The sequence below is a fragment of the Triturus cristatus genome, chromosome 8 (genome assembly GCF_964204655.1).
Source record: "Triturus cristatus chromosome 8, aTriCri1.1, whole genome shotgun sequence".
Taxonomy (NCBI): domain Eukaryota; kingdom Metazoa; phylum Chordata; class Amphibia; order Caudata; family Salamandridae; genus Triturus; species Triturus cristatus.
The window spans coordinates 1,044,121,555-1,044,137,825 of NC_140591.1; the positions used below are offsets into that span (position 1 = coordinate 1,044,121,555).

The following is a 16,271-nucleotide window of genomic DNA, read 5'->3' on the forward strand; positions in this document are numbered from 1 at the left end:
CTGACAGATTGTGAATGATCCTTTAAGATGGAAATGATTCAGTCGAGTAGTGTACCCTGCAGCACCGCTGCCTAGACACGGTCCATTAGGAAGTAGACCGTGTGGAAGGCCACTAATAGTTCCAGGAGTAATAGTGCCTGTGTATGGCCTTTATCACATTTTTCATGCATTTCATCAATCACAGAGAGGATGACAGTTTTTGTGGAGTGAGCAGGGTGGAAGATCGCCTGATAGGGATCGAGGAGCTTGGACTCCTCCAAGAAGGAGCAGAGGTTTCGAGCAACATGTGCCTCTACTATTTTGATTAGATAGAATAATAGGGAAATGATGTGATAATTTCACAGTTCAAGTGGGTCTTTGCCGGCTTTCTTTTGGAGTGGGATCAATCTAACCTCCTTGAATGAATTAGGTACTTTGCCTTGGCTACAAGAAACACTGAGAAGGGAAATAGATGGGTCAGGAAAATGAGAAAATACAGTTTTTAGAACTCCTGGTGGATAGGTGGTAGTTGACTTTGTTCAGCAGGTCCACTAGGCCAATCAATTAATCAATAAATAAATATGGATTTGTAAAGTGTGGCTAATCACCTGACAGGGTATCCAGGTGCTTGCAGGTCCCGGAGTCTCATTGGAACAGCCAGATCTTGATAGGAAAACACAGAAAAAGCAGTGATAACAAGGGAAAAGGAAGAGAAGACACTCACAACACAGGGAAAATAGCAAGAAGGCAGTGAAAGTGAGTGGGAAACAAGGAGAAGGCACTCACAATTTGGGGAAAAAGCAAGGAGAAAGCAGTGAAAACAAGGGAAAAGCAAGGTGAAGGCACTCAAAGCACAGGAGAAGAAGCAAGGAGACAGCAGTGAAAAAGAGGGAAAAGCATGGAGAATGCACTAAAAAAACTGAGAAAAAAGCAAGGAGAAAGCAGTGAAAATGAGGGAAAAGAAAGCAGAAGGCACTCAATATGGGGGAGAAAAGCAAGGAGAAGACAAGAGCAACAGCGATGCAGCAGCAGTAGGAGAGGTGGGCTTGAGGCCTGCTCAATGGGGTTGGGCTGTGGCCTCCATTCAGTAGGTCCTTGGAGGAGAGAGGGGCACTTGGAGGCAGCGGCAGGGCAAGGGGGGAGGCTGGAAAAAACAGACGGCTGAGGGGAGGGGCAATGAGGGAAAACCACAGAGAAAGCCATGTAAACTAAGGTGAAAAGCAAGGAGAAAGCAGTGAAAATGAGTGAAAACAGGTGGGAATGCAAGGAGAAAGCACTCAAAAAAACAGGGGAAAAGCAAGGAGAAAGCAATGAAAATGAAGGGAAAGAAAGGAGAAAGGTCTAAAAAAACAGGGGGAACAGCTAGGAGAAAGCAGTGAAAACACTTGTAAGAGCAAGGAGAAGACACTAAAAAATGGGGTAAAAGCAAGGAGAAGGCAGTGAAAATGAGGGGAAGCAAGGAGAAGACACTCAAATGACAGTAAAAAAGCAAGGAGAAAGCAGTGAATGTTCATTATTATCATTTTGTTTTGTATTCAACTTGTACCTGAAGCCGGGTGGGCGGGGCTGGACTCCCCGCGTCACAGGGGGAGGAGTGGTGGCAGCACCTAAAGTACACATGATGGTTTGGCTGGCCGTTTTGTGCCGGCCAAACAGTCATGCTAAATCTGCATGTTCTCCTCCCACGCTCCATTACAGTCTGGGTGGAGAATATGCACAGCCTGCCAGCCCCTGTCTGTGCACCGAACAATGCGCTCAGACCCATTGCAAAGCTGCTGTAAGGTTGTGATTGGTCAGAGGATTCTGGGAAGCTGTGTGCTTCCTGCCAGGTGCAGATAGGAGGACACGGGAAGAAGAGGTGGCGGACGGTGGTCGACAGTATAAAGCTTTTTTTTTTTGCTGAAACTATGACCTGAATATGCTGGCTATCAGACCGTCACAAAATATTGGGTGACTTAGAGAAATGCTCATCGCTGAATCTACACCATAGGAACTTCAAAACAAGAAAGAATCGTACATATCGTACTTATGAGCCCTGAAGAAGTCTCATGGGAGACGAAACGCGTTGGCTATGGCTATGTGAACATGAAATGTGAAATACAAGAAATCTTCATTCAAAAGCAATAAAGAAGAAAATCTCTATATCTTGTGTCACATGCTTTATCAAATGGCTGATGTTACTTGGTGATCACGCAAAAGTGTATAGTGCTGAACCTCTTGTGTACTAGTATAAAGCTAAGTGCTTTTTTTTTTAAGTTCCCGACAGTCTGAATCTTTCCTACTGCGTCGTAGCCCTTCCGACTGACTTAGTCAGTTTACAGTCCGTCCGCCCGATTAGGATGTTCGCAGTCAGAACCGTAACTGGCCGGTCATTCCGACTCGGTTCCGACCAACTCACAGAATGTTCCTGTCAGTAGGAACCTCACCATAACCCCCTATGGACGGCGTTTCCGCCATCAGGATTATGATGTCGGTTTCCAACAGCCTTTCCGAGTCGAAAATTGGGGGGCCTAGCAGGGGGGCCTGGCAGGGCCCTTAGCCCCGTGGCCTACGGCCTAAGGTACCCCCCTGTAAAACCCTGTACTGTGTGGCAGGCACCATGGGGTGCCTGCAACAGGGTATTGGGTTTTACACACCCACCCCATTTTCCCATAGAAGCCTGCGTTATGGCTGATTCTCGGGCGTAACACGAGCTACCATAGGAAACAATATGAATCCATCATATTCCGGCGGTCAAACCAGCTGATCCCAGGTCGTCGGTCCAGAGTCCAAGACCATGTCAGGCAGAGGCTTTCTGCCTGACATCGTAAAGAGCCCCTTAGTGAACACTGATTAATTTTGGGTAAGTTTCTCTTCCCATGTCTTCTGCAAAATGTATTTTCTTTAGGCATTAAAGAGCGAAAATTACCAAGTTATTTACTGGTGGTAAACTAGCTGCAGCTTTTTTGTGAACATTTATTAACATGTAAAACTTTTGCTGGTGGAACATTTTAAGAATGTGTAAAAATGTTCCTCTAGTAAGATGTTTGCTCAAAGGGCATTTATACAATGTAAGAAATTTGAACTAAGCAAATCCCATTTGCAAGGGTGAAATTCATCTAATACAGATTCTGTGAATAATTAATGTGATTTTGTCCTAACAAACTATGTTTAAATCTGTGCTTACATTTTACTGAGGTGTCCAATAAACTACTGAGAATTTGACTCACACACTGATGTGGTGAAGCACTTCATAGAGTCACATAGGTGAATTTTTTTGCCATATCAGTTAGTTAGAAGAGCCTTGAGATTTGAATTCATATATTTCCTGAACTGCAGGAATGAAAAGCATCATGTCAGGAATATAAACAAATTGCATATGATATATTTTTAATCACTATTAAAACTTTTTATTATCATGTAAGAATGATGTTTCCTTTGAAAATATTTTGTAAAGCTGTACAACAAACAGAAGGTGTTTTACTCTCTTTGAGTGTTGAACTCAACATTTTTATATTTGTCTTGCAGGATTCTTAAGCACAGGTGACCAAGCTGCGAAAGGGAATTATGGGCTACTTGACCAAATTCAAGCTTTGCGATGGATTGAGGAAAATATTGGTGCATTCGGTGGAGATCCTAAGCGAGTTACCATCTTTGGTTCTGGAGCAGGCGCATCCTGCGTGAGTCTGCTCACTTTGTCCCACTACTCAGAGGGTAAGTAGAAAACCTTAAACCTAACCAGTCGGGTGATCAATTGTATGAACACACTCTGTAATGAAATTGTCGCAGCTTGATCTAGTCCTATTGTAGTGTAAGCAGTTAAGGTATGTTACACTCCATGAACATCAAAGTAGAACATTATGTGTACACTCTTTAGGAGTAAAGTGAAAGATATTGTTATTAATGAAATAAGAAGGGACACCAATCATATATAAGTCATTAGATATTGCAAACCAATAAGAGACAAAAATATATATCTGGGCTGGGTATATAATATATCACTACAATCTTTTCATACATATATAAAACAGTAATGCAGAGATTTAAAAAGAATACCTATTTATGTTTTCCCCCTTTTTTCCTTGAGGAAAAGTTCTTTACAGCAACTTAATAGAAAGAGCCTCATTACTTCCTTTTTCACATCCTTATTGTCCCTTTCTTCATCATACTTCGAAACAGCAAGTGTAAAAGCATTGCCTTTATTTTTACAAAATGTTGGATGATGCACAGTATTAGTCTTATAGCTATGTATACAACAACTGCAATCAGAACTATTCCAATAATTGATTCAATTATTTTCATTCCCCAGTGATGTCCAGATGATACTGGGATTTAAACTGGGCCACGATGTACCTCGTGTCGTTTTCGACACTCTCCCTAACGTTATCTATCCGTTCATGTATAGTAAGACAAATGTTGGGAAGATGGGTACAACATTCAACCGCCCACAATGGTGCAGCACCAGCCTTTGGCAGCAAATCTAATGCACCCTATTTTGAATTAGCAACTCGGCATGGACGTCTAATTGTTCTGTCACTAACCTCAGAGCTAACCTCATAGTTATTGCTGTCAAATTAGCTATTTCTTCTAAAAACTATATGTTTCTTCTTAATTTTATTTAGTCTGAAGAATCATTATTATTCTACTTAGAAAGATATTTAAAGCAGAGAATGACCTAGTGGTGGTGAAATGGATGGTCCACTTACCCCTTTTTAGGTCTCGCCTGACCCAGCGCATGCGCTGGTCTGGCGACACTTTTTGAGAGGGCTCCAAAAAGTGCTACCAGGCCAGCCTAGACCTACAGAGCATGTGCGTGGCTGCGCGCGCCGCGCTTGACGCGAGTACTTTCATTTTCATGGCCGCACCGCCGCTTTGATGTTTGATCGCGCTCACTTTAGCAGCCGCACGGCCGCTTGGCATAGCCAATAGGTCTCGCTTTTGGGACCTTATAAGTGTTTAGTTATGCAACTGTTGCATGGCTAAACACTTATAAGGTCCCAAAGGCGAGACCTATTGGCTATGCCAATGCTTGTTCTTGTTCTAATCGATGATCATCAAGATCTCTCATAGCAGCAACAACGTTTTCTGAATAACAAGTCCCAACCCAGTCTAAGGGCAGCCAAGCTTATGCTTGTGACCTATAAGTGAAATATGCATGACCTCCTTGCTAGTGGTGCTTGTGAAACAGCACTACATAAGAAAGATAGTATACAAAAATAGGTATTTCTAAAGGAATGATCTCCACACGTACCATGTCCAACCAAAACACTAGAGATATTAGCCTTTCTGTCTTCACAAAAAATTAATTTCTCATTCATTGCAAGATGAGTCAATCACTCATAAGCTTGCAATAAGTCCCACCATGCCACCTCAGTTTGGACCCACCCATTTGCATATCAGTCTTGACCCTGTACCAATAGAAATAGTCCAGCCCGTTCTGCCAGGCCAGGTCCTTCTTGAACCGGAACACAAGCAACCCAAGACCGGTTTCACCCTCATTAGGGCTCATCAGTTGCATGGAGCTTGGTCTAGTGGTGCAGTGAGAATGCAACCCATATCTGGGCAGAACCTTGCCACTTAGGGCAGTACATCAAGCACACAAAAGGTGGTGGGAGAAATGCTTACAAGAAGTCTAACCACTGGCATTAACTTGAGGTAGCTTTCCAACCGATTGTTTTTTTGCCCATTATGCCTCCTCAGTTTGGAGCCAACAATATACAAATCAGTCTTGACCCTGTGTCAATAGGAATGGTCTATCCTGAACTGTCAGGCCATGCCAGGTCCTCCCTGAATTAGAACACAAGCTACCCAAGACTGGCTTCCCCTTTGTTGGTGCTCATCAGCTGATTGTGGCTTGGTTCAAGTGGGCCAGTGATCAAGAGACGCACATCTGGGTATACCTTTGCAACTTAGGGCATTACATGAAACACACAAAAGATGATGGGAGGAATACTTACAATGAATGTAACCACTGGAAATCACTCAGGGTAGGATTCCTATCTATTGTTCTTTTGCCCACCATGCTACCTGAGTTTGAAACCAGCGATATGCAAATCAGTTTCAGCCGTGCTCCAATAGGGATAGTCCAGCCAGAGCTGGCAGGCCAGGAACACCTTGATTCAGAACACAAGCAAGTCAAGAATTGTCTCCCCCTGATTGGGGCTCTTCAGTCACATATAGCTTGGTTCCAATTGCACAGTGAGCATGGGACCCACACCTGGGCATACTCTTGCTACTTAGGACATTACATGACACCAAAATGTGATTATAGGAAAGCTTGCAAAAGGTTTAACCACTAGCAACTGTTTAAGGTAGCTTTCCAGTCCATTATTCTTTTTCCCATTATGCCTCCTCAGTTTAGACCAACTCATAAGAAAATCAGTATTAACCCTGCTCCTTTTTTCTGTAAATAAGCTAATCTTTCAATATCGAAGGGGCTGTGTTCAGAAAAGGACTTCTTCTCACCCGCATTAGTGAATCCCACCCACTCTCACAAAAATTTGCACATGCATTTACGATATTGTTTGTTCACAGTCTAGGAAGGAGTCCCTTTTAGTGGGCGCTAAATATGTTTGGAATGAATGGCCGACTCCATCCCCATTCCTTGCAGATCACTCAAATTACAGTAACAGGAAAAAAGGTCTGCAAGCATTGCATCCTAAATTCGGAAAACACCTGGAGGGATTTGTGCAAAGGTCAGATGGTTAGATCAGAGGTCTCTTTCTCTCAAACATCCATCCTTCAAGGGTCTGTGCTTATGGTCCTGGCACTCCTGCTGATTTTCCCCATTATCATACTGTTTCTAGAGCAGCCTCCCCCAATACTATGTATTTACATTCATATTCATTTCTGTTTTCTGGTGTCCTTCTAATCCTACTTTCCCAAACCCTGTCTTTTTATTTTTCTGTTGTCTCCTACCCAGATGACATTTGTGTGCACCCTTTTTAACAATACCTTAACCACAGACAAATAAGCCATGTAAGCAAGCAACAAACAAACTGTAAGTGTAGTTAGCCTCTACCAAAAGATTTGTCTTATTTTGCCCTCATAGGGGCTGATTACAACTTTGGCGCAGTTGTGCCGCCTCCCCGCCGACACAGATGCACCAAAGCAGCGCAAGGACCGACCGCCTTATTACAAGTTGAACTCTTATAGGGCGGACGGTCCTTCGCCTTTCCCCTGGAGGTGCCAGTCTTCACACATGGAACAGCGAAAAAGTTCCAGCACGAAATGGACGGTGACCTCCATGCCATGCTGGAACTATGGGGGAATACTGACGGGGCACATGTTGTGTCCCCCTGAATGTGTCTCCATGGCCGGGGGGAAATGGGGGCCGTGTGTGGCCCCCTTTGTACCTCCACTGCCAGTTTTTTCATGACGGGGCTTCTGCTATGAAATGGCTGGCAGTGGCGACCTCGTAATATGCTGAGAAGGACTGTGCCAGTCTCCCTCAGCTCGTAATCAGGCCCATAATGTTTGCAAATTTACCAGGTCCACCTCTGGGTCATTCTCAAACCCAGTTCCCCTGGAAAAGGTTGGGTGCTTGGGGCCATCATGTGGCGATCACTCCAATACTCTGCTGCCCTCTTTCTCCGAAAGCAATTTCTGCTGCCACATGCAGCATCTGTTAAAAATAAACCACAACACATTGGGAAGGCCAAAGTCTAAACTGGGTTTAATACAAAATAGCAGTGCAGGAAAATTATTAAAAGACAATTGTCATTTCAACTGACCAGAGCCCTCGCTAAAAAAGGGTCAGTTAGACCATCGTGGTAAAATGCGATGAATATAGGGCAGTTTATATATGTTTTTCTGGAGACGAGTTTATGGAATCTAATCAAGCATCAGAAATGTGTTACTCTCAGCAAAAACCTAATGAGCAGGCAGCTGGACTTCTCCCTGAGGAAGCTCAAGACATCCATGAGGAGGAGCTGTCATTCATGAATATAACACTGAACTCATTATTCTCCCAAAAACCCACTTCCAATTGCCAGAACGTAAAGTGATGTTATAGTTTGCAAAATGTGAAAATGTACAACCTTCAATAACACTGCATGTGGATGCATTATCAGTAATAGGGTGCATTGTCCCTGTTTGTACCGGTGCACCTAGTTAAGGGTATACTGTGGGGGCAAACAGGGATAGTGCTCCATTAATGTAATACAACTACAAACCTCACATGACCATATGAGATACAATGCATTTGGCATATACAGTAAGGGAAAAGAGGAGTGTTATGAAGACTCTTTTTCAATTAACTTATGAAAATAAAAATTCTGAAATTATTTTTATGACAGGATTGGACTGTGGGTATAGGTTCATAGGGGTAACATCATTGGACTATCCATAGATCTCACCTACTCAATCAGAACTGGAACCAACAATCTATGGCATTTATATGGTGCTGGACTGCCCAAAATGTTTTACAGTGGTATGTGCCTTAATACAATTTAGGGAGTATTTATGTGCAACTTATTTAATATCCAAAATGGACTGTAATGTCTTATGGTGCATTAACTAAACTTTTTTATTTAGTTCCTAAAATTTGGTTGAAAGACCTGCAGGTTTACATGAGCTTCCTATGTCTCCAAAGGGATGCCTCTTTTATTCTGTGTACTCAAAAGCTTATGAATAAGCTTGGAATATGAACATTCCTAAGCACCTTTGAGAAGATCAATGACAGATTACATTGAACCCCCAAACCTTCAAAGAAAAACATGTTTCCATTCCCTGAGGACCTTCACCAGTGTGAAGTAATGTTATGTTTAATAAATAACACTGTAACCGCATTTCTTTTGGACTCTGGTCTTTGCTTCCATGTTTCATTTATTGACAGACTTCATTCATAAATGTATTATCCTCACATACCATGTTTTGTTTTGGCACCATTCTCCATTAATCTGTGTTACTATATTCTCAACAATTTGTTGTTTTATTACCCTCAGGCCATCCTAAGGATTTTACGCTTGCTATTCTTTTACTTTTAACTGTGCCCATTGTAGCCTTCAAAGTTTTGAGTTCCTGACAAATCCCTTGTCCATAGCTTTTTTTGACTCTTTTGCGAATTCATATTGGTAGCCGGTCTGTCCCCAATGGCAGCTTTTAATGTACTCCAACCAGTAAAAACTGAAGATGTGGACACTTTACTTTCCTAGACCTAGAATTATTGCAATTGATTAAGTCATAAAACACCTCATCTGCCAACAATGTCAGTTCAAATGTCAACCTATAAGGTGAAGGTTTGATAACTTCAGGACAACATTGAAACTGAATATGGGCAGGATCTGAGTGAATCCTCACTTAAACCATTAAAGAGAGGCTTAATAAGAATATTTGAGATTCTTAGGATAGATCTAGCTGAATAAAAACATTATCCTGATTACAAAAGTTTGACTATTGTCTGCAAATTTTAATCACAAATCTCCATGCACCAACTACATTTAAAATGTACCATATTGAGGATTGGGTAAATCTAACGTTGAAGAAGTCTAATTTAAATTTAGATAGAATAAATTCACCAGCTACTATAAATGGTTATGTTGATGGGCCTAATTTAGCTTGGCAGACATGATACTCCTTCACAAATGTGATGGAAATGCCATCCTCTGTATTACAAATTCATTATATACAATAGGATTTGTGATGCAGTGGATGGGATGCTTGCCACATTTGTGGCAGAATACCCCATTCTCTAAATAAACAAAATGATTCCAAGCGCCTGAATCTTCATGGTTTGAAGCATAGACTGCAGCAATTATGAATGGAGGATAATACAGGCAAGCTTAGCCACTCCTCATAACCTTTGAAGTCACTATCTCTGATAGTCATATGAATGTTAGACTTGATAATGAAGATATCAATCCTTTCAATCTGAGAACATGCAATAACTGAATCTGAAGCTGGTCCACAAGGTCATTGGGATTTTTCCTTCCTTACCAGGGAATGTAAACTGATCCATGCCTCCCTCATGGGCAGGAGACTCCCGCCTCTCCTTTGTCCCCTGTTGGGCCACTGTTTCCAACACCAAATATTATACAGAGCAAGCACATCTTTTGTAGTCTTGAAGTAAGAGTACTATGTCCGGACCCCAAACAGCCTGAAATATCTTCTCTCGCTTTTGAAGCTCCAGTCAATCACTGGAATAGATTCTGTGCATCTTCTTATTATCAAAAAAGTATCTGGAAGCATCATGAATAATTTTCAGTCTAGCTGATTCTAAAGGCATTTTACCCAGACTCAGACTCAAAAAAGTACTTCAAACCTTCCCTGTTACCCCTCCATTGATTTGTAGTTAATTTGGTGAGGTATACAATGGTGAGACATTCTCACATTACTGGGTTCCCAAGTTAGGGCCATCATCACTTAAGCTGATTGAAATTGCCAAAATAATACTGGATTGGATGAAACATTGTAGTGCTGGGATTTGAGTGAAAGGATATTCAACATGGCTTCTACCTCACGTAGAAAAAAAAGTCCAAGTTTGCATTGCTGAGAGTACCTTACAAAGTGTGCCCTTGATAAACAAGTGATAGCCAGATTTTCAGGCCACCCCAATATTTTGATATTTAGTCTCCAAGTGCTCTGTTTTAGATGGATTATGGCTTTTTGTTCTTTATTGTGAAATATTAATATCATCATCCCGGCTACCCATGTGCATTTAATGTTGGTCTATGTCACCAAAAGAGTTTTTTATCTTTGGAAAATTTGCAGCATTATCAACTTGGATTTTTGAAGGCTTTGTAGATTATTCCCTGGCTATGTTATAGATACTGGAGTATCTGATGATCCTTAGCAGAAGGTTCATATAGTGCTCTGGCCAGTAATGCAGAATTGTGTATATTATTGGGTACAATTGTGGCCACTGAGTGTGATGTGTTCTCAATCTCCGTAGAATTTTTTAACCAGATAGTGAACAGTGATGAGTCAGATAGGGATGGCACTGTTTATATATGCTTTGATGTTTTAGAATCAGTAAATTCAAGGATGGTCTATCTTCTGAAGATTATTAATATTGATAGAATCCTGGTCAAATGATCCTGAAAACATTTTAGAAGCATTTCCATACTTTTATACAGCAATTTGTGGAACTGTAGCATCTTTTAATAACTCAATCTCTTTCTTTCTCGGCAATATTTTGATAATGCAATAAGATGCAAAGTATAATTGACAGTCTCCAAATTTTGCTTAGTAATTCAACTGCCCCTACATTTTAAATCATGAGGCAATTATAGGATACAGGGCAAAGTCTAAAAGCAACACCTTACTAAGCCTGCATGAAGCCTCACATTTGTTACATTTGAGATCAAACAAATATTACACCAATATGAACTTAGCAACCAGCCAATACTGTATTAGCTTTCATGAAAGAGAATTCCCACCTTACAATAAATTATATTGGCCTATGTCATATTTTGATGAAAAACGGATGCTACATTTGTTGCTAATACAGTCTACAGATTTAGCACTGATAATTTTCAATGCAGCTCAGAGTGAATCTAGATAATTTCCTGTGATTTTACTTGATGCCAATACGCCTTTTCTAGAGTTAAACTATCCTGCCTAACTATTCAGGCAATTCTTTGCAATATTCATCCAAGTAAAATCTCCATTTAGGCTGACAACATTGAACTATCTACAGTTTATCCGTCAGCCTTAGATGTTATATACAAAAAAGGTAATCTGTTTAGGGCCAAGGCAGGCAACAAAAACAGTCACAAGTCATCTTTCAGTTTATCAACCATGTTTAGTGAGGCAGATAGCAGATTACATTGGTGTTAGTGTTGGATCTGGCCCTTTTTGCAGGGTCTCCCCCTGATTTGTGCCTTCTGTTGCTGAACCCTTTTTTGTTGGCATTAGGACTCTGTGCACTTTTCTGCCTGCTAACAAGGGGTAATGTGCTTGTGCAATCGTCCTAAAACATAACACAATTGCCTACACCTGATTGGCACTTTTATTTTACTTATACATCCCCAGTAAATAGTAATTCATGTACCCAGGGCCTGTACATTAAATGCTGCTTGTGGGCTAGCACCACTCATTGTGTCACCCAGTAAATTAGCCTTTTAAAACATGCTTCAGGCCTGCCACTGCAGCCTGTAGTGTAGTTTTACAATACCATCTTGACTTGGCTAAATAAACCTTTTGCCAGGCCTTAACCTGCCTTTGTAATACTTATAGGTCACCACTAAGGTAGGCCCTAAAGACTCATAGGACAGTGTGCATTGTATTTAAAAACTAGGATATGTGTACTTAAGTTTTACATGTTCTGGGAGTGAAAAACATATAAAGTTGTGTTTCACTGGTTTAAGTCCAAACCCTCCCATTGACTAACACTGGCTTACCTTATTACATTTAAGAAATGATAACTTTGAATTGGGAGCAGATAGGGACATACTGTTTACACTCCAATTAATTTTGATTTAACATCCTCTTTAAAGCTGCAATCAGATTTTAAGTCACAATTCTGAAAAATCCACTTTTAGAACATTCACATTTTCTTGCCCTAACCATGTGTGCCTTCTGCCAGTGTCTTGGGGCACATTGACTGTGAATGGTTGGCTATTGGGGTTGGTGTATTCCTCCAAGACAGTGACACAAAGTGGACTAGGCGTGGGCAGCATGGGCTATCCTGCCAGGATGGCTGGTGGTGGAGCTGTGCCTGACCCCTTTGAACATGTAAGGCCTTGCCTCTAGGACACATAAATGAACCTGATACCAGCCTTTTGTTACCTCAGATGTTTGGAGCCTTGAAAGGGGAAAGGAAGAACTTTGTAGAACCAGGTATGGGAGTAGGACAGTGTGTTCCAACACACACTAAGCCTGGCACCTTGCATTAACATTGGACCTCCAGAGCCAAATCTTCCATACACTCCTGGAACTGTGGACATTACACAAAAACTGCCCTACCACCAGAGGTCTGCCCTGCTGCTTGAGGACTTCCTTGCTGTCTGAGAAGAAAGATCGAACCTGCTTACCTTCATCCCAGCCTAACCTGAATGACTCCAAGTGTCAGTTGACTGACCTTCTGTCAGAGCTAGAGGGACAGAACAAACTCCACAGGCCTCTCTGTAACTGCCCAGCTGACATGCTGAAACTGGGCCTGCCTGAGCCCTTCTGCTGGTCTCTGCCCAGAGTAAGCCCTAATCCCTAAGAGATGCCCCTAAGTCCTGGACCCTAGGCTGTCATCAGAGTGCACTCCTACCTGCCTAATTGTGGGTTCCACTGGAATGGTCGCAGCGTAATGCAACTCAACACAGGACCTTGCATCACAGCCCTTGCAGCTCCTCATCAGAACCCACGCAGCCTGACACAACTTGATGCAGGACCTCCATCACAATACCTCACAGCTCCTAAACAGCAGCCTCATTAAAAACAACGCAACACTATACAAGACCGCGCAATGCAGCTTTTGATCGTCAGCCTCTTTGGAACTGATGAAGCATGGCGCAACTCGACACAGGGCCTTGCATTGCAGCCCTCGCTATTTCTTATCGGAACTGATACAAAACAAAGCAAAACCTTGCATCAAGGATATAAGGTATAATTCTCAACATGTCTAGCTTGGTCCCTGTATCCGACGCGCACTCCATCGTAGTCATCCTGAACTTGTGACTTTGTACTAGTCCAGCTTGACCAGATAACTGCAGTTGCTGCTTTGTGTTTCTAAAAGCTATTTTTTACCAAAAGACTTTTAAATTAAATCTACCCGTCTCTACTGATTGTCTTTTATTCATTCTGGTTTCATTTTATTTATTATAATGTACTTTTTTATTACATTGGTTAAGGAGCTTTCTTTTTTGTATTTTCACTTGATTACTGATTACTGTCTGGGTGCTGCATAAATAAGGTACACTTTGCCTCTAAATTCAGCCTGACTGCTTTTGTGCAATGCTACCAGAGGATTAAACACGGGTTAATTTAGTGACTTTTGTGGTTCACACTGACAAGGATTGTGGTTGTTGCCCGATTGGGGATTCAACCCCTCTCAAACAAAAATCCAATTTCATATATTGGTATTCAGCTTGAGACCCAGTACTTGTGTTTATGCAGTGCCACTCAGTGATTTGTGTAAAACTAAAAATCCCCAAAATAATGTGACATCAAATTCGATATTTTTCCTAAAATCTTCTTAGTTTCTGAAATGTTCATTTTTCCTAGTTCCAAATGTAATCTTTACCTGTCATCCTGTCTGCTGCAATGGAGTTGGAGCTGAGCAACAGTGACAACCTCAGCAATGTAGAGCTGCAGCATGTCGGCACGAAGAGAGGGCTCATTGTTGGAAAGATGGCTACCATAGTGGACCTCCAAATAACCCTCAGATTATGTGAGATGGTTAAGAGGATGCAGGCCATACCAGAGAAGCAAGAGGATGATGGCCCTGAGGTTGAGGAGGTGTACTTGGAGGAAGAGGATATAAATGGTCTGGCTATAGTCCCTGAGCTTCAACAGCAGGAGGAGGAGGGCTACTTGTCCACAGGCACAAGGTCCCCTACCAGTGAAGAGAGAAGTGTGTTCTCCCACAACCTGTCCCCCACGAGATGGAGGACAGGAGTGCTGAGGGGGAGTTTCAACAGCAGCTGACCAAGTTGAAATTGGAGGCACCCAAGGAGGAGGCCGCTATAAATAGGGGCTAAGAGGAAAATAAACTATTATTGGCTCATAAAATTAGTTTGAAGAAGCTGGATGTGAAAGCCAAACAACACTAGGGGTCCTTTATCCAGTCGAGAGAGGAGGGTACCCACACTAAGGATCTGATGCCTAACTTTGTTGTGAGGGATGACCTCAACAAGTGGGTCAAGGCTGATGAGATTTCCCTAGAGACTCACAGGGTTCATGACAGGGGATTAGCGCACCAATGTCTGGAGGTACATTCCCATTGAAGGGAGAGATTCACTACTGGCCTTAGAGAAGGTGGACAGAGTGATGTATCCTCTCTTGAGGGAAGCACTTATCAAGAAGTATGGCCTCACCCCTAAGGAGTATAGGTTGAGGTTCAGAGACAGCCAGAAGCTGCCCCACCAGCCTTGAGTAGATTATGGGGATTACCTTTTGCAAGGCACTAGATCGTTCGGTGAAGGTAGTGATGTGAAGGATTACAATGAGGTGCAGCATTTGATTTTCAGAGTGTGCATGTTCAGATGCTGTTTCCCAGAGCAGCTACAACACCTAATTAATAGCAAGCTCACTAGTTTCAGTAAACTTGCCAAGAAGGTGGACTGCTGGCAAAAGAAGGTACTTGAGAGTGACTCCAAGTAGGGTGGTTCAGATTCCAAATAACGGAGTGAGGCAGAGATCCAGAATAGCACAGACAAGTCCCAGAGTAAGGTGGGAGGAAGATTCTCTTGCAACTTCTGAGAAACAAGGGGGAGGTTATGGTGGCCGAGGGCGCCCCATTTCAAACTCCATTGCTTTGAAAGTTCCAAGTTAGAATGCAAGCAGGGGGGCTCTGTCTGTCCCAAGAAACCACCAGCTGGTGGGAACTCCACAGGGTTTTCCATTGTGGTCTTGGGGGAAGTAACCCAGAGCAGAGGGTAGAACATGGCCAAGTCCCATTTAGTTGGGAGAGAGATTCAGAGGGTAGGTTTGTGAACTTGAGGGTGAGAGTCATCTCTTCTATCAGATCACAGTGGATGAGATATTTGTCACTGCTCTTGGAGGTATCAACCAGTGATATCGAGACCATGGTAATGGAAAGGCTGATTTCTCAAGAGGATTACCTGCGGGATAGGTGTGTAGGGTCAGCTAGGCACTTGGGCCGGAGTTTGTCCACCCTATGGCTCTGATACCCTTGAAATGGGATGTGGAAGGGGCCCAGAGGAAGGTCACAGTAGGTCCCCAGCTGTCTATTGACTGCATTCTAGGCAAATGAGTCAACACCGGTGTTATAAGAGCTCAGAAGGGTGGCCAACAAGGGCTCCCCAAAAGCCTAGATTTCTTAGAGTTTTACTCCCACAAGGAGAGTACAGAGGTCCATATGGAGGGGCAGACGCTGAAGACAGTCCTCAGTGGGAGCCTTGGTGTATCAGGGGTTGCCTGCTCTGAGAACAGAGCACCCCAAGACTGGCCCTTGTGAGTCCACTTTTGACCTGGAGGTGCTCCCTGCACAGTCCCAGAAGTAAAGTGCCAGACACCGGTACCATGCACACCCCTGCATGATAGAGACAAAGATTTTCACCTTTGAGGGGGTGGTGGTTCCCCCTTGGAAGTCCTGGTTTGCCAGTCATCTGGTCAGCCTCAGTCTACAGACCATGGTCTGATAGGCCAGTTTCGGGCTATCACCCCAGAACTTGTGGGAAGGAGAGTGGAAGTAGGAT

General features: G+C 42.7%; 1 protein-coding gene across 2 annotated transcripts in view; it reads left to right on the plus strand.

The window, feature by feature from the left end:
* Positions 1-16,271, plus strand: part of LOC146805363 (neuroligin-4, X-linked) — a 791,723-nt gene that overhangs the window by 726,630 nt on the left and 48,822 nt on the right. For both annotated transcript variants that reach the window (XM_085622591.1, XM_085622592.1), the window contains exon 6: positions 3,487-3,672. In XM_085622591.1, the coding sequence (XP_085478717.1) occupies positions 3,487-3,672 (186 nt within the window). The remainder of the gene's footprint in view (positions 1-3,486; positions 3,673-16,271) is intronic.